Source organism: Neovison vison, chromosome 7, assembly GCF_020171115.1.
Source record: "Neovison vison isolate M4711 chromosome 7, ASM_NN_V1, whole genome shotgun sequence".
NCBI lineage: Eukaryota > Metazoa > Chordata > Mammalia > Carnivora > Mustelidae > Neogale > Neogale vison.
In genome coordinates this window covers 94,283,770-94,304,382 of record NC_058097.1, presented here as the reverse complement: position 1 = coordinate 94,304,382, position 20,613 = coordinate 94,283,770, and the positions used below count along the sequence as shown (strand labels likewise).

The window sequence follows — 20,613 nt, the reverse complement described above, 5'->3', positions numbered from 1 at the left end:
GTTGTTTGAAAGCAGCATATCCTAGAGTTATTTACTGTAAACCACTCTGGAAACCAAATGTACCCTTTCTATACACTGTAGCATTTTGGTTAACTCTTCATAGGAAGTAGGTTCTGACCAAGATGTTACCAAAAACCAACCTACTTCTATGTGTTGTGTATTTTTTTTAATATACCAAAATAAAATTTAGAGACTGAGTTCCGAAAGAGTTTATTATAGTCAGAATAGCTTAAAATGCCTTTAAGTATTCAGATGTTTTGAAATATTTACATACCCATAAAGCATCAAATAGAATGGCTTTTGTTTAAATGCTGGCGAGTACTAAACCTGCGTGTTTGTTTATGGAACCCTGAACCATAAGAGGAATAAATTAATATCTACAGTCATTTCACATGAAAACACCTGTGTATTTAAGTAAATGAAAGAGAAACGAGCACATGAATGTTGCGTGTCCCTTAAACATGTTTATGATGTGATTCCATTAAGTATTAATGTGACAATTAAGTGCAATTATTGTACAGGACAAATGAGATTATCCAGCAGTGAGGAAGTATCGGACAAAGAGGAACAAGGGTGAACACGATGTCAAAAGGAAACTGCTACCTTTCTGGGCTTTCACCGTCTGCTCTTCGATTTGCCGCAGCCGCTCCATCAGCTCCTCCTTTTCCTGCTCTATCCTTTCCTTCTCCTTTTCTGCTATCTCCCTCTTCTTCTTTTCGTTCTCTAGTTGTGCCCTGAAGAGGAATTAGAATTGCTCTGTTACAAATGAATACACCGAAATATTTACATGAAACCCAAGTACTGTTGAGTCCACTAAAAAGAAACGTAGTATAAATATTTTAAGAATCTTCATTATATTCAGCTGGGCTTTAAAAAAACCCATCCAGTTAAAAATACAGGACTGCCCTGTTACATGCACATACACTGGAATACAATGCATTTCCTTTTGTAGGGTCACGGAAAATGTAGTCTAGGATTGTTTCAAAAGTTAAAAGGGGCACCCGCTTGGTTAAGCATCTGCCTTCAGGTCAGGTCATTGATCTCAGGGTCCTGAGATAGAGCCCCTCGTTGGGCTCCCTGCTCAGAGGGGAGTCTGCTTCTCCCACTCCCTAGGCCCCTCTGCCAACTCGTGCTCTCTCCCTCTCTCTCTCAAAATAAATAAAATCTTAAAAAAAAAAGGTAGTAAAAACTCAAGACATTTTGGAAATATTTTCAAGCGATAAATTTACAGAACTAGGAAAGTAAAACTGTCAAATACACCCCTTGTGTGCAAAGCATGTTTTTGAGGCAGACTTGAATGTGGGAAAAATTAGAGGAGATTTATCGCGTGTATCCTTGATGAATTCTGACAATAAATCACAGGCCAGCACAAAAGCAGTTAACTGCACATTTCCCACTGAGAGAAGTAAGAAAGGCTTGGAAGGGAGCACACAAGGTAATTTTACTTTAGGCAGTTTAAGTAAAGTAACCTGGGAGGGTAAGAATTTTCAATCACTAACATGAATTGACACATTATTAATTCCTAAGATAGTACCAATTTAATCTTATATACAAATGGCAAACCAGTTTTATCTCCTTTGACAACTCCATTAGAATGACAGTAGATGTCAAATGCTGCTTAAGACAGATCGACCTGAGAGCTCACGGGAAAGACCACCTCCCTCCCTCAGCGGCAACCACCAAGGGCCTAAAGAGATTGTTTCTTTTAAATATAGCCAGACTCTCATCACATAACTACCGAGAGCCTACCATTGGTCAGACTCTATAAAGACTCTATATTTATAAAGAAATATAAAGACAAGTAAGAATTAGATGAAGCACTACCAGGTAATATTATCTATTTCACAAATTTAATCAATATTCAATATTCCCTTTGTTTTAATGGGAATAATTTTTTTAGCTTAAAAAAAATCAGTTATGATTTCATCTCGGATACTCATCTGAGTACATCTAAATATTCCCCCAAAACGACATCACTGCCATCTGAATTTCAGGCACAAAGACCATGTAGTTTGAGCATAAATAACATATTAATAAACTATGAATTCCCTGGACTAACATGCAGAAAATGTTGTAGGATACCTTACTTTTTAAAGAATATCAGATGAACCCAAATATATTTTTCTTAAGTGAAAATTAAAAGCTAATTTATATTCTGCTTCTAATCAGACTATGCATTAATGATATTAAGAATTATTATACGAGGTACTATTTATTAAACACCAGGTGCTTTGCAAACTTTTTAGTGACTTTTCACTTGAGTTCTACAGTGTCAATGACACTTTTTTTTTTAAGATTTTATTTATTTAAAAAAAAAAAAAAGATTTTATTTATTTATTTTTGACAGAGACAGACACAGCGAGATAGGGAACACAAGCGAGGGGAGTGGGAGAGGGAGAAGCAGGCCTCCCGTTGAGCAAGGAGCCTGATGTGGGGCTCGATCCCAGGACCCTGGGATCATGACCCAAGCTGAAGGCATACGCTTAACGATTGAGCCACCCAGGTGCCCCTCAACGACACTTTTAAAGCAAAATATTCAGCAGAGCACCCAGGTGGCTCAGGCAGTCGAGTGTCCAACTCTTGATTTCAGCTCAGGTCATAGTGGTGAGATCAAGTCCCACATCAGGCTCCACGATCAGCACCAAGTCTTCTTTTCCTCCTCCCTCCCCTGCTTGTGCATGTGCACTCTTTCTCTCAACAGATAAATATTTTTTAAAAAATAAATAAAAATAAGGCAGATTTTTTTATTAAAGCAATTCTTACTCTGAAAAATTAAGTAAAAGTCACAAGCAGAACAAACTTGAAAAATCCTGTGCTCACTTCGGCAGCACATATACAAACTTGAAAAATCCCAAACTACTAGAGTACCCTAAACCGAGGTCAATCAGTGAAAAGCAAGCATGTTTAAAAAATAAAGCACATCTATGAATTCATAAAAAGCTACTTTCTCAAAAATACCAAAGATTTCCAATTTGAAAAGTATACATACTCATTTTTTTTTTTAAGATTTTATTTATTTATTTGACAGAGAGAGATCACAAGCAGGCAGAGAGGCAGGCAGAGAGAGAGGAGGAAGCAGGCTCCCTGCCGAGCAGAGAGCCCGATGCGGGGCTCGATCCCAGGACCCTGAGATCATGACCTGAGCCGAAGGCAGCAGCTTAACCACTGAGCCACCCAGGCGCCCCTATACATACTCATTTTAAGAGTATAAGCATAACACTCAATTTTAATACAATGAAAACAATGTAAAAATGTAAACTCAGAGTATGTTAAAGAAATAGCATTCTTTAAATGAAACAAGATGGGATCAGGAGGGAGACAAACCATAAGAGACTCTAAATCTCACAAAACAAACTGAGGGTTGCCGGGGGTAGGGGGGTAGGGAGAGGGTGGTGAGTTATGGACACCAGGAGGGTACGTGCTATGGTGAGTGCTGTGAAGTGTGTCAGCCTGACGATTCACTGACCTGTACCCCTGGGGCTAATAATACATTTTATGTTAATAAAAAATAAATAAATTTAAAAAAAAATAAAAAATAAGTAAGTAATAAATATGTGACCAAAAAAAAAAAAGAAACAGCATTCTTAAATTTTAAACCACCTACTCAATTAAGAATCAAAACCTTAAATTCCCATACCTTTCCAACTGCTTCTGATGTTTCTCCTCCCTCGCCTGAGCCTTCATCTGCTGCACCTCAATGGTATCAGGCTTTCTTCTTCGCATGTATAGTTCATGGTTTCCCATACATAAAGCCAAAATCCGTTTATTGATTCTCAGACGAGGAGCATAAAAAACAAAATCCTAAACATAAAGTTCTGAAATTAAAATCTTCCTGAAGGACAGCCTCTCTCACAATAATCTCTACTAAATTTCAATATGCTGTATGAATTCGAATGTCATATTACATAGTTTAGAAATCACAGAATTTCCTAATTCCTAGTAAGTATGCCATATTTGCACATAGCTGTAAAGGCTACCAACAAACAAGTGTTTTTAACTGCTTCTTAGGAATGGTGATTATTTTCAATCACCTCCTAATAAACATCACTCACCTTACAGCTGAATCTCAATTAAAATAAAACTAATATGCACATGTTATAAAAAGATCAAACCCTTCTATTTTTAATAATTCATTATTTTATCAGCAGGAAAGTTAAACTATGAAAAGGGAATGCTTCTCAGGAGCAAATCAAACGAACAAGGTCACTCTTCAAATGGTATCACAGCAAAATGGCAGAAATTTTAAAAAAGTTAATGCAGAAAACACTTATAACAGAATTTTACTTACAGGTGCCTTTTTGTCGATTGGCTTTATAACAAATTTTTTGTCATTAAATGAAATATTTCTGATTTCACTCCAGGGAAAACCAATTTTTGGTGTTAACCTTAAAAAAATTAAAGTATTCCTTTAATTAAAAGCAGAAAACAAAACACAAAATGTGCAAAACGTTCTGGGGCCAAATTAGCTAAATGACCAGTCTTAAGAAAGCTAGATTTTCAAATGCATCAGCTTACTGATACTATTGACATTACTATCTTTTAAGGGGAAATTTGATCAATTAAGCCACATAAAACTATCAAAAAATTTCATGATGTGTCATGAGCCTTGAAAGCATTACATTTATTTTCTTAAAATTACCTAGAAAACACTAGCAACCTAAGGTGTAGAACTGAACTTCCCTTGGGGCTCTGTACTAGCTCTTCATAGATTCAAGCTACTACAAATATTAGTTTAAATGTGTTTAAGAAGGGAGAGGGAGGAAAAGTCTTGGTAAGTTTTCATGTGAATTATGGACATGTTACTAAATACTAAATTTATTTCCTTCCTCTGTTTAGCTTAAAAATGAGTATTTGTAACATTAAAAGCACTAATTTTATGGTATGTGAGTTGTATCTCAACAGGAAAAAATTAAGACATTCTCATACACAAATGTTTGGATAAATGGAAGAGCTGGATTTCCAACTCTAAGAAATATAAGTTACCACCACTTTGCCACACTGCACACAAAAATTCAAGGAATCAGAATGGAACAGTAATTTTGTTTTTGTTTTTCATGAATTTTACTGTTTCAGACTAGCCACCAAATGTGTCATTGTTATCCAATAACCAGTGTGCAAAATGATTATGATACCCATGCTAGCCAAAAGGTGTCTTTCTAGTTAGTCTTCCAAGAACAAAGTATGAATTTCTACCTATTAATAGTCCTTTTAAGTCTTAAGATTACCAACTGCAGCACACCAAGTAATTTTTCTACATAAAGCTTTCTTTACTCAATAGTTCTGCGTTATACTGCCCCCTAATGGCTCTTCAAATGTCATTGTTACCAGTTTAAAAAGGAGCCGGCTGGAACACAGCATTTTTAAGGTAATGCTATACATTTACATGTTACTTTGAAAATTCTAAAGCAATTTCCTCATGTAATTCTCACAACAATCTTGTAAAGTAAGCTTGGCAGTTATATGAATTTCAGAGGGTTAATAACTAGACCAGGATCACAAAGGCAATTAGTAGCAGAGCTGGTAAAAGAACCTTAGCTTTTAAAGTTGTACTCTATTTTTTTTTTTAATCTTTTGGAAATATAATAGATTTTAATTATTTTTAAAAAGTGAACCAGTAGAGGGGTGCCTGGGTGGCTCAGTGGGTAAAGCCACTGCCTTCGGCTGGAGTCCTGATCTCAGTGTCTTGGGATGGAGTCCCACATAGGGCTCTCTGCTGGGGGGGGGGGGCTGCTTCCCCCTCTCTGCCTGCCTCTCTGCCTACTTATGCTCTCTCTCTTTGTGTCAAATAAATTAAGAAAAAGAAAAAAAAAAAGTGAACCAGTAGAGATAAGACCAATCTCCCGTATCAGTCCCTCCCATTCTGAGCTAATCCCCTCTCTTTCATATTCCCCATCTTTATCTGTAATATATCTATAATGGGTACTCTGATAGAAATTCAATAATTTTTAGAAGAAAGTAAAAAAAGGATTTGGTCCACAAAAATTAGTCTCTAAGTCCTTTTTGCTTTTCAAAAATTTCAAAATATTTTCTTCTTAATGATAGAATGTTGTTAACTTGCTTTGTAAATAAAAAATACATAGCAGAGTAAAATAATTAAAATGCTCTCTTTTGGACTTAGTATATAGTGTTAGAAAAGTATATCTTATTAGTATTTGTAATAATGAAACTTAAATTCTAGAATTTTAGAATAAAGAGAAATGCCTTAGAAGAAGGCATTACTGGCATAGCAAATAAAGAAAGTATAAAGCATTCCTAAAGTACTATGAGAGTCTGACATATTCTATATTAATATATATATTAATATAATATAAAAATTAACACCTGGTTAATTTTGAAACAAAATAACACTGTCCATTATTCTTAATACAGTGATATTCTACTTTACTGATGTCTGAAAATATTCAAAATTCCTATGTCTTTAAAAAGTTACAAATATAATAAATCATATATCTATTAATTTCATGGTCTCATTCCTATTTCTTACACATGTTAATTTCAATTTTACCCCAAATGCCAGACATATTTAAGGAATCATTCTTCACCTATAAAGGGAATAAGTTTCAATTAAATTACCAGACAGAACTCACAAGATCCTGTCTGATAAATACGCTGAGCAGAATGCTAAAGCTACAAGGTGTTGCAAAAATGTAAACATGACATCTAAAAACTTTGTCTCATTAACTAATCTTTTAAGTAGGGAGAAAAAAGAAGCAGCAAGAGTAATCAAGCCAAAAGAGAACTTTACAAACACAGTGTAAGATTAAAGCCATACAGATCACTGATTAATGACCAGTTCACTGTGCAACTCAATTTACTCACTTGTCATCATGCTCATAAATATTCAGACCCAAAGCATCAACGCCTAGCCACAATTCAGTTCCCTTTTTATTTTTTATTTCAAAATAGTTGACTCCATACATTTCTAGATCTTGGGCAATCTTCAGGTACTCCATCATAGAATCTTCCCTGTTAAAAGAAAGCTTACTGTAACATACTTAAGTAAAATTAATACCAAACAAATTACAAAAATACTTTGGATTAAAATTTAGTGCTTTATATTTATTCATATAAAGTGAATAATCTTTGGAGGATAATGTGATGTACTAGTAAGTGTTAGGATATAAAAATACTTGAAAGAAAAACACTAAGACAATAGCCACCCAAGTACCTCAGCATTCCTCTGTGCTCCTCATGCCAGTTCTGTATTCTTTCTTCCCACTGTTCTTTTGTCAGTTTGTGTTGTTCCAAAACACTTTAAGAAAAAAAAATATGAAAATGTTTCTATGATTCAAAATTAATCTTCATTTAAAAGTACAGAATCATTCAATATCTTAACTGTAATGGCTGTCATAAAAACCTATATACACGATAAAATTGCACAGAACCATAAAAACATATACATACACAAATGACTGCATATAAAACCGATGCAATCTGAATCAGGTTGGTGGACTCTATCAATATCTTGGTTGTGACACGGTACTAGTTATACAAGATGTTACCATTAGGGACAGCTGGGAGAAGGATACACAGAATCCCTCTATTTTTTACAATTGCATGTGAATCCATAATTATCTCAACAAGTTTCTAGGATCCTGAGATTATTTTAAAGATGATATATTTTTAAGACATTTATACAGACAGTTTATTAATTAAACTGTTAATTAATTAAACTGTTATTAATTAAACAGTTAATTAATTAAACTGTTTCAAGCAAAAAAGTCACTGGACCAAAAAAAGGAAAATGACTTTCTTCATTATTAATAGAAAAAATTAGAGAAGAGAGAGAAAATCAAAATTCTGGAGCCTTAATTTCTTCTTTTACTCTACATATTTACTTTTCTTGGTGTCAAATTTAATTTTCTTATTTTCTATAGGCAATATATTTTTTAAAGATTTTATTTATTTATTTGACACAGAAAGAGAGGTCACAAGTAGGCAGAGAGGCAGTCAGAGAGAGGAGGAAGCAGGCTCCCTGCTGAGCAGAGAGCCCGATGCGGGGCTCGATCCCAGGACCCTGAGAGCATGACCTGAGCTGAAGGCAGAGGCTTTAACCCACTGAGCCACCCAGGTGCCCCTCTATAGGCAATATTTTATATAAAATTATACAAGTGGGGGGTGCCTGGGTGGCTCAGTGGGTTAAAGCTTCTGCCTTCAGCTCAGGTCATGATCTCAGGGTCCTGGGATCGAGCCCTGCATCGGGCTCTCTGCTCCGAGGGGAGCCTGCTTCCCTTCCTCGCTCTCTCTGCCTGCCTCTCTGCCTATTTGTGATCTCTGTCAAATAAATAAAATCTTTTAAAAAAAATTATAAAAGTGGAAAGTTACACTTTTTACTACCCCATGTCCTCCAAATAATCTTTTATTGGTTTCTCTTTTATCCTCCCAGTGATCCTCATGCCAATGTAACCAAACATATTTTCTCTACTATTGATATTTTAACATCAAATCAGCAAATTCAACATATACACAATTTACCTGCTCTACACACTACAGATTATTTACTTGTTCTCTTTGGGTCATATAATGATTATTACATATTTTGCTTTGTTGTTCAAACCTCAGATCCTACATTACTACTAATAAAAGCTGTGGCATTAAAATATTATTGCTTATGGGGCACTTAGGTGGCTCAGTTGGTTAAGTGTCTGCCTTCAGCTCAGGTCACAATCCCAGAGTCCTCGGATCAAGCCCATGTCCGGTCCCCTGCTCAGCAGGGAGCCTGCTTCTCCCTCTCCTTCCTGATTGTGTACTCTCTCGTTATTTCTGTCTCTCTCAAATAAATAAAATCTTTTTTAAAAAGTATTACTGTTTAGCTGTATAAAAATTCTACATGAAACCTAGGAATGTCTTGGAAGTATAAAGGAATCTCAGAATGTAATCTTTCCTTGCACAAGTTACTATTTAGAATAGATTCCTTAATGAGGTCTCAGACACACTATTACGTTCTTACTATGCCCTGCTCCTTTCTCAGTATATCCTCTTTTAAGCTCTTGGGTTTTTTGGGAGAGAAGTTCTGTCTTCCCCTTATATGACTTAAGTTTCCACATTTTTCTTATTTTTATATTTTTTGCTGCCTGGCCTTGGCTGCTCACCAAAAGGAATGCCATCAGCCTTGAGGGCATAATGAGTGCAGCCAATTGCTGGTACCATGACATTAACTAAATCTGGAGATATGGATTAATTCAATTGGATGCCACTAAGATTTATATAAGTTCTAGCTTTTTACATCCAGCATTTCAAATCTCATTTGTTTGCATTTTACATAATGTACTTGTACTATTCATCTGCATGACCTGTTTGTAAGTATTCAAAAATGCCTACCCTCTCTTTCTTCTGTCCAGAAAAGAGTCCTCCTTCATGGCCAAGGCCAATCCCTTCTACTTGGCTTTAAATCTGTCTGTCTGCACCTTTACAGGGCTCCTCCCCTCACTTTCTCAGGATCTACACTCCACCACTGATGATGGGGACATATTTACTGTCTCTTGCATACATGGATATATTATCATATCTACTTCTTTGTGTTACAGAGAGCAAAAGACCACATCCATATTGCTCACCACTATATGCCCAGTGCCAGTCCTGAAGAGCTACTCAAATATTTGCAGAAAGAATAAAGGATTAAGTCAATTCTTTCCCATTTTTAAAGAACACATCTATGAACTCATGGTTCCCTAGGATTTTTGTTTTTGTTTTTTCCTTTTTCACAGCCAAACCTCTTTCGAGAGCTATCCATATTCACTATCTTTCATTTCCAAAACCTCACATCGACCGCCTCTAGTCCACCATGATCTGGCTGCAACCACCAACACCACACTGAAGCTGCTTTCACTAAGGTCACTGCCAATCTCCTTACTGTTAAACCCAACAGACACACTACTCCCTCAGACTCAACCTCTTTGTTACTATTTGACACTGCTCATCAGTTTCTCCTTAAAGTTTCCTTGCACCTTGGCTTTCATGATTCCGCCTCTAGTCCACCATGATCTGGCTGCAACCACCAACACCACACTGAAGCTGCTTTCACTAAGGTCACTGCCAATCTCCTTACTGTTAAACCCAACAGACACACTACTCCCTCAGACTCAACCTCTTTGTTACTATTTGACACTGCTCATCAGTTTCTCCTTAAAGTTTCCTTGCACCTTGGCTTTCATGATTAACAGTCCTCTGGTATTATTCTTCACTCTCTGGCCATTTTTTCTCAGTTTGCTTTACAGGAGCCTCTTCCCCTGTACTTTTAATTAAGTTCCAACAAAATCTGGCCTGGGTCCTTTGCCTATTCTATATGTACTTTCAGGTCCACCTCTTTCATTCCCATAGGATAATTATCTATTTGCTGCTTATTCCCAAAATTGTATGTATAGTTCTGCTCTCCATGGTCCAGATCCAGGCCTACCAATGAATACTGGCTATCTTCCTTGGTTATGCTGCAGAGGTTTCAAACCCAATGGATTCAAAACTGAAATCTTCTCCAAAATTTATCTCTTCTTCCCTTATCTTGGAAAAAGGTTCTCCAAACCCCAGCTACCTATATGTCCAAGTGAGAAACCTGGCACATAAAAAACTCATGTCTATCCAGCTCTTTCCAAGGAGAGAGCAATGTTATCTGGTGGAACTGATAATGTACACCACCAGACAGGACAGCTAAATGTACTGTGGGAGAACAGACTGCTTATCTGGACTTTTCTATATAATAATTTAATAATAATTTTTTTTTCCTCTACAAGAATTAAAAGCATCCATCAAAATCATCAAATTGTATGTCATTTATGGCCACCAAATAACCTGATTACTAATTCCAGGCTCAGGTACTTAAGATCGTGAGAGAAAGTATGCTATACCACATACATAGAATAAGTAAATCACTGTAAGGTATTTCCTCCATTCTAAATAGAAAAATTAGTATTCTGATTTTATGAGTAAGCTTACGAGTAAGCTTAGATAGCTTGAAATAGTTCTCCAAAGGCTACCAATTTGAAGAACACCTATCTCGATCTTCAAAATTAAAGACTAAATCTTAAAGAGCATGTGCTATCTTTCTTCTTTTTAAACAAAGTGGGTTATAGCACACATGCATTTAAATTAAAGAAATTTAATTGTGCTTAAGTGTGATACCAGTATTTAAAGTATTTTTTAAAATCACATAACTATTAAAAGTAAGCCAATTACTTCATGCTCAACCAAACAGCAATCTAATCTCACATTCAAAGAACCACCATCTATGTTATACCTGAGACAAGACATGCCTATTCTTTTATGAACAATTAGAAAATTTCAAGGGCAATTTTGATTATATATAATATTTACCTTATATGCTGATTTAAAACCTAACCTGCTGTGCCTTTTACTAAACACAAGTTATATCTCAATTTTGGTACAGAGCTATGGACTGTACTGTACACTTGAAACTAATGTAACATTGTGTGCCAATTATACTTTAATAAAAAATAAAAATATATAAAAAATTAAACCTCAAGTAAGATAAAAACTAACCCTTATCTGAAACGAAAGTCTGCTATGCCAGTAACCAGCTATTTAATTCAATGCTTACCAAAAAATCTGAGACCAAGAGTATGGAGTTGGAATAAGAATCAAAACTAAACCTAGAGGCTAACAGGTGTCTCATATTCCTGATTCTTTGGTGAACAGTATGCATTATTTTACCTTCCAAGAAAACTATCATTGCAACAGCATTCCAGTGTAACAGTAATAAACAGTGTAACATTTAATCATCTAATATTAAAGCTACTGTGTTAATGATACCTTATAAAGCATATATTAACTCAACTTACTCCACAAAAATAAACATTAATGCCCACAACCAAATGGAATAAAAGTGGACATGAAGTAGTTTCCCTTTTTCACATTTATGACCTATGAAAAAGAAGCTACCATCTAACAGCTTAAATACTGTTAAGTACTGCAACTGTGAAATTTTAGGTTACTAATACACAATTTTGCATTTGAACAGAAATTTTAAAATTCAGGAATTCTGACTAAGAGAGTAACACTTTCTTCCCAGGTTCTAAAAAGATCTCCATGTACATTCTAGTGTGCAATTCTTATTATGAGTTGAGATATTTAAAGTAACATTTGATGCTGTACTTCTCAGATCTCATAAATACTACTACCAACCAACACATGTACCACACTTTACGGTTAAAACTATAAACCAAACAGTTCTTGTTCTATAGTCATAAACCATAAGGTAGGATAGCAGGATTACTATCCCCACTTTGCATACTCAGATACAGAGGCTGAGATTTCAGATTATGCACGTAAGGTCACCTAAGTAGTAAAGGGCAGAACTACCATTCAAACTCTAGGTCTTCTGCCTAATGATTTCTTCCTATGCCATGCTATTTTAAAGTAATGATTATAGAAGCAGCAATATACTGCATATGAGGACAGAGCACTAGACTAGGAGTCTGAAAACTGAGTTTAGAACACCTTTTACAGGGTGCCTGGTTGGTTCAGTTGGAGGAAAATGAGACTCTTGATCTCAGTGCTGTGAATTTGAGCCCACGTTGGGTGTAGAGACTACTTAATTAAACATTAAAAACAAAACAAAAACAAACTTTAAAAAAGCTGGAAACTGAATTCTAACTCTACAGAGGAAATAGAGCATGGCACTTCTCCCGTCTGATTTTTTTTTCCCCCTTCCTCCTCCAGCTTTATTGGATAGTTTAAAATTACATTTCTGGGGGCACCCGAGAGGCTCAGTTGGGTTAAGCCTCTGCCTTCGGCTCAGGTCATGATCTCAGGGTCCTGAGATCGAGTCCTACATCGGGCTCACTGCTCAGCAGGGAGTCTGCCCCCCCCACCTGCTTGTGATTTCTGTCTGTCAAATAAATAAATAAAATCTTTTTTTAAAAAATTACTATTTTCTAGGACTTTAGTTGCTTTTTTCATCTGACTTTTTATTTTTCCTGAGCATGGCACTTCTTACTCACAGAGCATTTAAGAACCATCTATCTGCCTGTTTTAGTGAGAATTTTTATCAAGCAACAATAGTCACATCCTCCCCTAAACCCAAATTACCACTACCTCCATTTATCGCTTATCCGTGGGAATGAGGAGAAGAGGTAGAAACTTTGAGTAATTACAGCATATAGAAATCTATGCAGCTACAGGTCATGACTTCTAAAAGCATATACTCTAACAATTTAAAAAATTGTCCTAATCTATTTATAAATTTTTCAGACAATTTAACGTAAAAAACAATTTTCACTTACCGCTGGGGTAGGAGTCTATCATTAGCCAGGTAGCCTGGTTTATGCATCTCTTTATTATAATCTCCATACTTGGCTTGGACAGCATAGGAAGCCAAAAGAACTGCAGTTTCTGGTGGACAATATATCTCATCATTTAAGATAGCTTCCTTAACTTGCAAGAAGAAAAGTCTCTGGGTTATTTCTTGAATTAATTCCTCAGAAACATCTTCAGGAAAGAATTTAGCTCTAAATTTGAACTGTAAAGGATTCTCTTTTTTAACATCTTGCTGTGTCACCTGGAACAGTAATTTCAAGCATAATCGACAAAAATCCTAAATTCACATCAAATTCTTTTTTAGAAGAAAGTAGCATGTAAAACCCAAATAAGATTCTAAATCCATAACTAAGACTCTAGTGTGTAAGATTCTAAACTTATTGGATATGTGAAAAAAAAAAAAAAGATTCTATGTGCTAATGAACGTGATCTGTAACTCACAGGTCCTGTCTAATAACCAAGTTGAAACTTCCCCTAAGAAGTTTACCCTGTAATGTTTGAGCCAAAATCAAAGTACTCAGTTACACCTCATATTTATTATGTGTTAAGTTTTCAAACAAGAAAAATGAATGAACATTTCTCTAAGATGAGTTAATGGTAACTTACTGAATTAAAAGACATGAAACATTTAATAATTGAGATAACTGTAAAAGGAGGTCTGACTGAATTCAGTCAGACCCTGAGCTTTTCTAGTACAAATTCATGATCACAGTAACTGCAAAGTAATTTAATTATCAGCTGAATTTTATATGTATTTTACCTTTTTATTTAGCTTAAGCCACGTAGAATAACCTTTGCTGTCCACATACTGCAGCCCAAAAAACCAAACTTCACGCAAACCAACTGTTTTCACCACCTTAAAAAAAAGTTCAATTTCAGGTCAACATTCACAGTGAAAGTAAATGGTACTATATTTCAAAAGAAAAATAAAACTACATAGGCATTATAGGTATATTTCTTTGCTCTAGAGATCTTTCTTAAATTCAATACATTAATTACAGGGATGTTTCTAAAAACTTAAATTCAGGTTTTGTATATATTATATTTTGTAGTGTCATTTCAATCTTGTTTGATCCACGCTTTTTTTATACCACTTTTTCTTCCTCATCTCTCATCATGACCCCAACAGATAACAAGTCTGGGAAGCAGACACAAAGCTGTCATAATCCCACTTTCCTATTTCAGTGTAACTACACAACTGGGTAGGCAAGGCAAATAGTATCCGTTTGGTGATAAGAGTCTCTGAGGATATTTAAAAGCCATACCAGGTTATCAAACTGGTGATTTCACACCCACTTCTACCCTTCACTATCAAATATTCTGTTCTTCCCTCACTGAGCAAGAAACCATTTTTGAAACATGCCCAAATTTTATCCTTACAGCTCTGTTCATGCCTTTTCTTTTGCCTAGAATGTTTCTTCTGTATTTTTACCACCCATTGAATAATTTATTCCTCAAGCCCCAGTTCAACTAACATGCTTTCTGTGAATAAAGCTATCCTATTATATAGATAAAAGTAATCACTCATTCCTTGATGTTCCCATAGTATTCTATCTATACTATTAGAACATTTACTCTATCATAAGTAACTGTATGATTAGTAGTGTTTTTATTTACCCTCCTTCACTGCTCAAAACTAAGAACAGAGATTACTGGGGCACCTGAGTGGCTCAGTGGGTTAAAGCTGCTGCCTTCAGCTCAGGTCATGATCCCAGGGTCCTGGGATCAAGCCCCGCATGACCCTCTGCTCAGCACAGTGCCTGCTTCCCTTCCTCTCTCTCTGCCTGCCTCTCTGCCTACTTGTGATCTCTGTCTGTCAAATAAATAAAAAAAACTTTAAAAAAAAAAAAAAAAAGAACAGAGATTACTGCCTTAGTCATCTTAATCATGCCCTTTTAAAGAATGATTAGCCTGTGGCAGGTACTCAAAAGTAGCAGAATAAATAAATAAAGCTAGGACCCACCCAAGAATGTACCAGCGCTTGGAAAGCTTATTTTTTTCTAGATCTATATTAAAATAAAATGAGGGAAGTGAGCCAGGAGAGGTGAGAGTTTTTAGTATTTTTAAAGCTTTACATAAAGATTCAACATTAGTTTTTTTAAAAATAAAGTTCTGTAAGATTTTATTACTTATTTACTTTTAAAGATTTATTTATTTATTTGACAGAGAGAGACACAGCGAAAGAGGGAACACAAACAGGGAGAGTGGGAGAGGGAGAAGCAAGCTTCCGGCTGAGCAGGGAGCCTGATGTGGGGCTCAATCCCAGGACTCTGGGATCATGAAGTGAACTGAAGGCAGAGGCTTAACGACTGAGCCACTCAGGAGCCCCTATTTATTTACCTTAGAGAGAGAATGAGAGAGCATTCTCTCTCTCAAAAAAGGAATGAGAGAGCATGTGAGGAGGGGTGGGAGGAGAATCTCAAGCCGACTCGGCATTGAGCATGGAGCCCAATGACGGGCTCTATCTCACCACCCCGAGATCATGACCTGAGCTGAAACCAAGAAGTGGACGATTAACCGACTGAGTCCCCCAGGTGCTCCCTCAACATTAGTTTTAAAGTGATAAATATTCTTGGGGTGCCTTGGTGGCTCAGTAGTTTAGGCCTCTGCCTTCAGCTCGGGTCATGATCTCAGGGTCCTGGGATGGAGCCCCGCATCAGGCTCTCTGCTCAGCGGGGAGCCTGCTTCCCCCCCACTCTCTGCCTGCCTTCTGCCTACTTGTGATCTCTCTCTGTCTATCAAATAAATAAATAAATAAAAATCTTTTAAAAATTTTTTTTAAAAAGTGATAAATATTCTTGGCTTTTTTTTTTTAATATCTAAGGAAACTTATCAGGAATTTGATTTCAAGATAGCATACTGAACCTTTCAGAAAGTTTATTTTCCTTCTCTTGAGAAATTTCACTGAAATTACACACACAAAAATAATTAAGAATAAAAAACCATTTAGCTGTGCTAGGAAAAGTTACCACCAAAAAAACAAAAAGTGAGAAATTTCTGGATAATACATCATCAGGACACCCAACTGATACAAAAACTGATCAAAACCAAACCACCAACACCTTAATGTAGACAAAGAAGATCCCAAATAATTTAACTTTGGCAAAAGACAGGCTGTCTCAGCCAAAGAACCACAGAAAAGATTCCAGCTCAGAGTGGTAGAGTAGGAAACCTTCACAGGTCAGGAGCAAGTAAGAGAAGTGTCAAAGTTTCTAGCCTGTTTTTGCCTCTAGGTTGTGTGTGATTCATGATGCTGGCGAACTAAAGGTGGGATCTGCCACAGTGGGCACACGGGATAGTACCCTAACTAGCTTGAGACCATCACAACAAACACCAGGAACAAGAGAGCTCAGCTGTGAAATTCTTTCCCTACTACTTCTGGCAACATTCTCAGAAACTTTCAATCACATATTTTTATAAATAAAAAAATACTTGGGCATTAACAATATATGTATTTTTACCTATAAATTACACACATGCTATATCACACATATATTATAAAGCATTTACTTTTAAAGTAACTTTAAAAAGATAAAAATATAAACAAACATCTTAATATTTTTTTCTTGCATCCTTTTTTTAAAGATTTTTTTTTTTTTTTTAATTTATTGAAGAGAGCAAGAACGTGCAGAGAGTGAGCAAGCGAGAGAGGGAGTACAGAGGAGCAGCGGGAGGGGCAAAGGGAGAGGGAGAGCAGGTTCCCTGAGTAGGGAGCTGGATGCGGGACTCAGTCCGAGGACTCAGGGATCATGACCTGAGCCGAAGACAGATGCTTAACTGACTGAGCCACCCAGGAGCCCCTTTTTCTTGCATCCTAACAGATCATGTTGAATACTTCTTAGGGGTAAGAATACTCTCTAATCCCACAGGTAGAAGCTGGAAGAGGATGACAGTGTAGAAGAATCAGGGAGCAAACCAAAGGCCCTCCAGCACTCAAACAGAGCCCCCTACACACAGCAGCTAGCCTCAAAGGCATCGTGATCAGAAGTGAGGCTTTGCTACAGTTGGACTCGTGTTGCTATGTACCCTCATTTGAGAGGACTCCTGTGTCTAGCCTGCTCCTGGCCTTAACCCTGAACCTACCTACCTGCCAACGCACTCCACATACTCCCTAAACCCAAAGTAAAGCCTGCTTTTAGATCCTTTGATTTGGGCTCAAGAGAAGCTGTCAGGGAAAAAGAGTGACTTTAAGAATTAACTGCTCAGAGAGCACATTACAGATACTACTCCCAAATCTAGAACTTCATTTACACTATGAAATGCTGTGTGTGTGCATCAAATGCTGTCCTCTGTACTTTGCAGATTCTCATTTCGTTCTCACCACAACCCTCTAAGGGAAGAATACTATCATCATCCTACCCGTACAAGTGAAAAAAATAAGGCAAAGAGTAATTTGTCCCAAGTCAAACAGCTACAGCGGAGACTCCGATGCAGGCAGTGTGGCTCTAGAACCCACACTTTTAACTACTACACAGTCCTGCACTATAATAAATGAGGCTTCCTTTCTCCTGGTGTCTAAACTAAAGCAATTCTACTTGATAAAAAGCAAGTAATTTATTTCTCAGTTCATAATACCAAAGAAGCCCACTTGCTGATTAGTTTTTGACCACCAAAAACATTTCATTCACTATAAATAAAATTTCAACTTGTTAAGAAGTAGTAAGTACAATGAATGCTAACTCCGTTCACATTTATATTCAAGTAAGATAAATGATATATTTACAAACAGGAAGCCTAGAGAAATCAACAGAACTAGCTCACAGTTCACAAGGTAAAATATGTACAAGGTATGCATGGTGCATGTAGCTGCTTATGATTTTAAGAATTTGCTCACTCTACCAAAAACCTTTCATCTTATAAAAAGACCTTCTCAGGGCTTTCAAGATAATCAATTAACTTATCAGGAAGATTACGTATACTATTTTGTCAAGAAAAGAAACAACTTTCCAGGAATTTTAAAATTTGGTATATTTTAGATCTATGTGAGATAACCTAAATAAACCCAAAATATCTACTAGGTAATTTACTGCTGTGTACTAGAAACTCTGCCTCCTGTTCTGTTCTCTAAGGTCAAGGAGGTCTGACCACAGACTCCTTACTCTTCTGCCCAAATGTAAGTCCCTGTAAACATCCTCCCCTGAGTCTCACCCCCAGATCACCCTCATTCCACTTGTAATCATCAAGTCACCTTCCTAATCACTTGGCCTCAGGGCACTAATCTCTCTCCTTCCCTTCCCAATAAAACATCACCTACAACATTACTTACTGCATCACCTGGGGAGCTTAAATAAACAAATAAGATATTAATGATTTCCAGCAGGACCCAGAGAATTTGAAATCAGAGTATCTGGATGTAGTCTGTAAGCACTACCCTTATTCTCTTTCAAAAGCCCCACAGGTGACTCAAATGTGCACTCAAGAGTGAGAAAAAGCACCAGCCATCCAAATTCCTCAACATGACACCCATATTAGCTTATCATGGGGCTATGACATGGAACTGCTGTCAGGTGCCTACTTGTAGACTATAATTCCCTGGGCCTTGCTCCTGACATCCCCTCTATCTAGGATTTTCAACCATCCCGCTAGGGACACTATCTTTTCATTTCTTTGCGTCCTCATCACAGTGCTTTACTTAGAGGATGTTAAAGAAATATCTGCTGATAATTACCTTTTAAAAGTCCTCTCTTTCCAATCTAGAAATGAGAAAGAATAGCGCTATAGCTATCCAGATAACTGAAAAGATACCACGAAAAATTCCAAGTACGACACTGTTACAATAGCAGTAAAGTTAGAGGAAAACATAGAAAGAAGTTGCAACAGCTTCCACATTGTATGCTGTCAAAAGCTGCATACTTCACATGGCTAAATGATACCTGGTCAAAAAGCTGTTTGCCTGTAGTATTGGGCTGGATGGCAAATTCCAGCTCTGCATCCATGGTGGTCACTCGTACGTTGATCTACAATAAAGGCAGAAGGGAAAATCACTAGGAAAGAAAATATACTTAGCAGTAATATTTTTATCTGATTTATAAAATAAATACGCAGGCAATGAAAAACTACACCATATTTGTACCTAAGATTTTCTTCATTAAAGTGATAATGTTTGATTTTTTTTTTTTTTTAATTTGACAGAGATCACAAGTAGACAGAGAGGCAGGCAGAGAGAGAGGTAGAGGGAAGCAGGCTCCCTGCTGAGCAAAGAGCCCAATGCGGGACTCGATCCCAGGACCCTGAGATCATGACCTGAGCCGAAGGCAGCGGCTTAACCCACTGAGCCACCCAGGCGCCCTGATAATGTTTGATTTTAATCACAGGAAATCTTAAATCTATTTTAAAAAGAAAGAGCTTACAAAGTCCTCTTTTAAAAACATTTATTGAATACTTGGCATACACTAGGCACTAGGCCATGAGCTTTCCATGTTTTCATTAAGCCACTGTGACAATACTAGGAAATATGTCATGTCTACAGAAACTAAAAGAGTTCCCCATTACTTGCCCAAGGGCACAGGGATATCAAAGCAGAGCAGGTATTTCAGGAGAAACATTAACTACAAATTCTTTGAATGGCTTTCACTCTTCTATATTTTTCAACACAAAATTCAGATACTCAGTTTTATCCTATTGTAAAAATATTCATTTTATAAAAAGAATTCATCAATTGACCTATATTTGTTAGATTCTATTTTAAATTCTTTTTTTCTATAAATACCTTTGTAGCTGGACATTTCACTAAAAACTTGGCATGCCTTAACTAAAATAATTTTAACTCTGGAGTAGCATCTTCACTTAGAATTCACCATCATATGGTACAAATCGATCTTCTTAACTTTAATTCACATGAATTCTAAATCTGACTTATTTCTCCTATTTTTTTTTAATATTTTACTTATTCGACAGATAGAGATCACAAGTAGACAAAGAGGCAGGCAGAGAAGGAGGAGGAAGCAGGCTCCCTGAGGAGCAGAGAGCCCAATGGAGGGCTCGATCCCAGAACCCTGGGGTCATGACCTGAGCCGAAGGCAGAGGCTTTAACCCACTGAGCCACCCCGGCCCCCCTCCTTTCTATTTTCTTACTCATTGTAACAACCATGGCTCTGCACATGTAGCTTTTATCTGAAATACAATCTCTAATCAAACAAGTCTTAGAAATCACAAAACCTTTTGTGATATAATAAATATATATTTGGTCTTCATTCTGTTTCCTGGCAGAGAGCGCCTAAAACCTTTAGAATGTCCTCCAGATAGAAGTAAGTGGAGCCTTTTGTTATTCATAATAATCCCCTTTCAACCATACCTCAGTTTACACTAGTAACTCCTAATAACCCACGATGGACCCCTCTGGAC

General features: G+C 36.7%; 1 protein-coding gene across 2 annotated transcripts in view; it reads right to left on the bottom strand.

Moving 5' to 3' along the window:
- Positions 1 to 20,613, bottom strand: part of RDX (radixin) — a 75,924-nt gene that overhangs the window by 48,667 nt on the left and 6,644 nt on the right. For both annotated transcript variants that reach the window (XM_044257683.1, XM_044257684.1), the window contains exons 2-9: positions 19,143 to 19,226; positions 14,030 to 14,125; positions 13,236 to 13,510; positions 7,169 to 7,252; positions 6,820 to 6,966; positions 4,289 to 4,385; positions 3,638 to 3,801; positions 604 to 734 (exon numbers count right to left, since the gene is read on the bottom strand). In XM_044257683.1, coding sequence (XP_044113618.1) covers positions 604 to 734; positions 3,638 to 3,801; positions 4,289 to 4,385; positions 6,820 to 6,966; positions 7,169 to 7,252; positions 13,236 to 13,510; positions 14,030 to 14,125; positions 19,143 to 19,226 — 1,078 coding nt within the window. The remainder of the gene's footprint in view (positions 1 to 603; positions 735 to 3,637; positions 3,802 to 4,288; positions 4,386 to 6,819; positions 6,967 to 7,168; positions 7,253 to 13,235; positions 13,511 to 14,029; positions 14,126 to 19,142; positions 19,227 to 20,613) is intronic.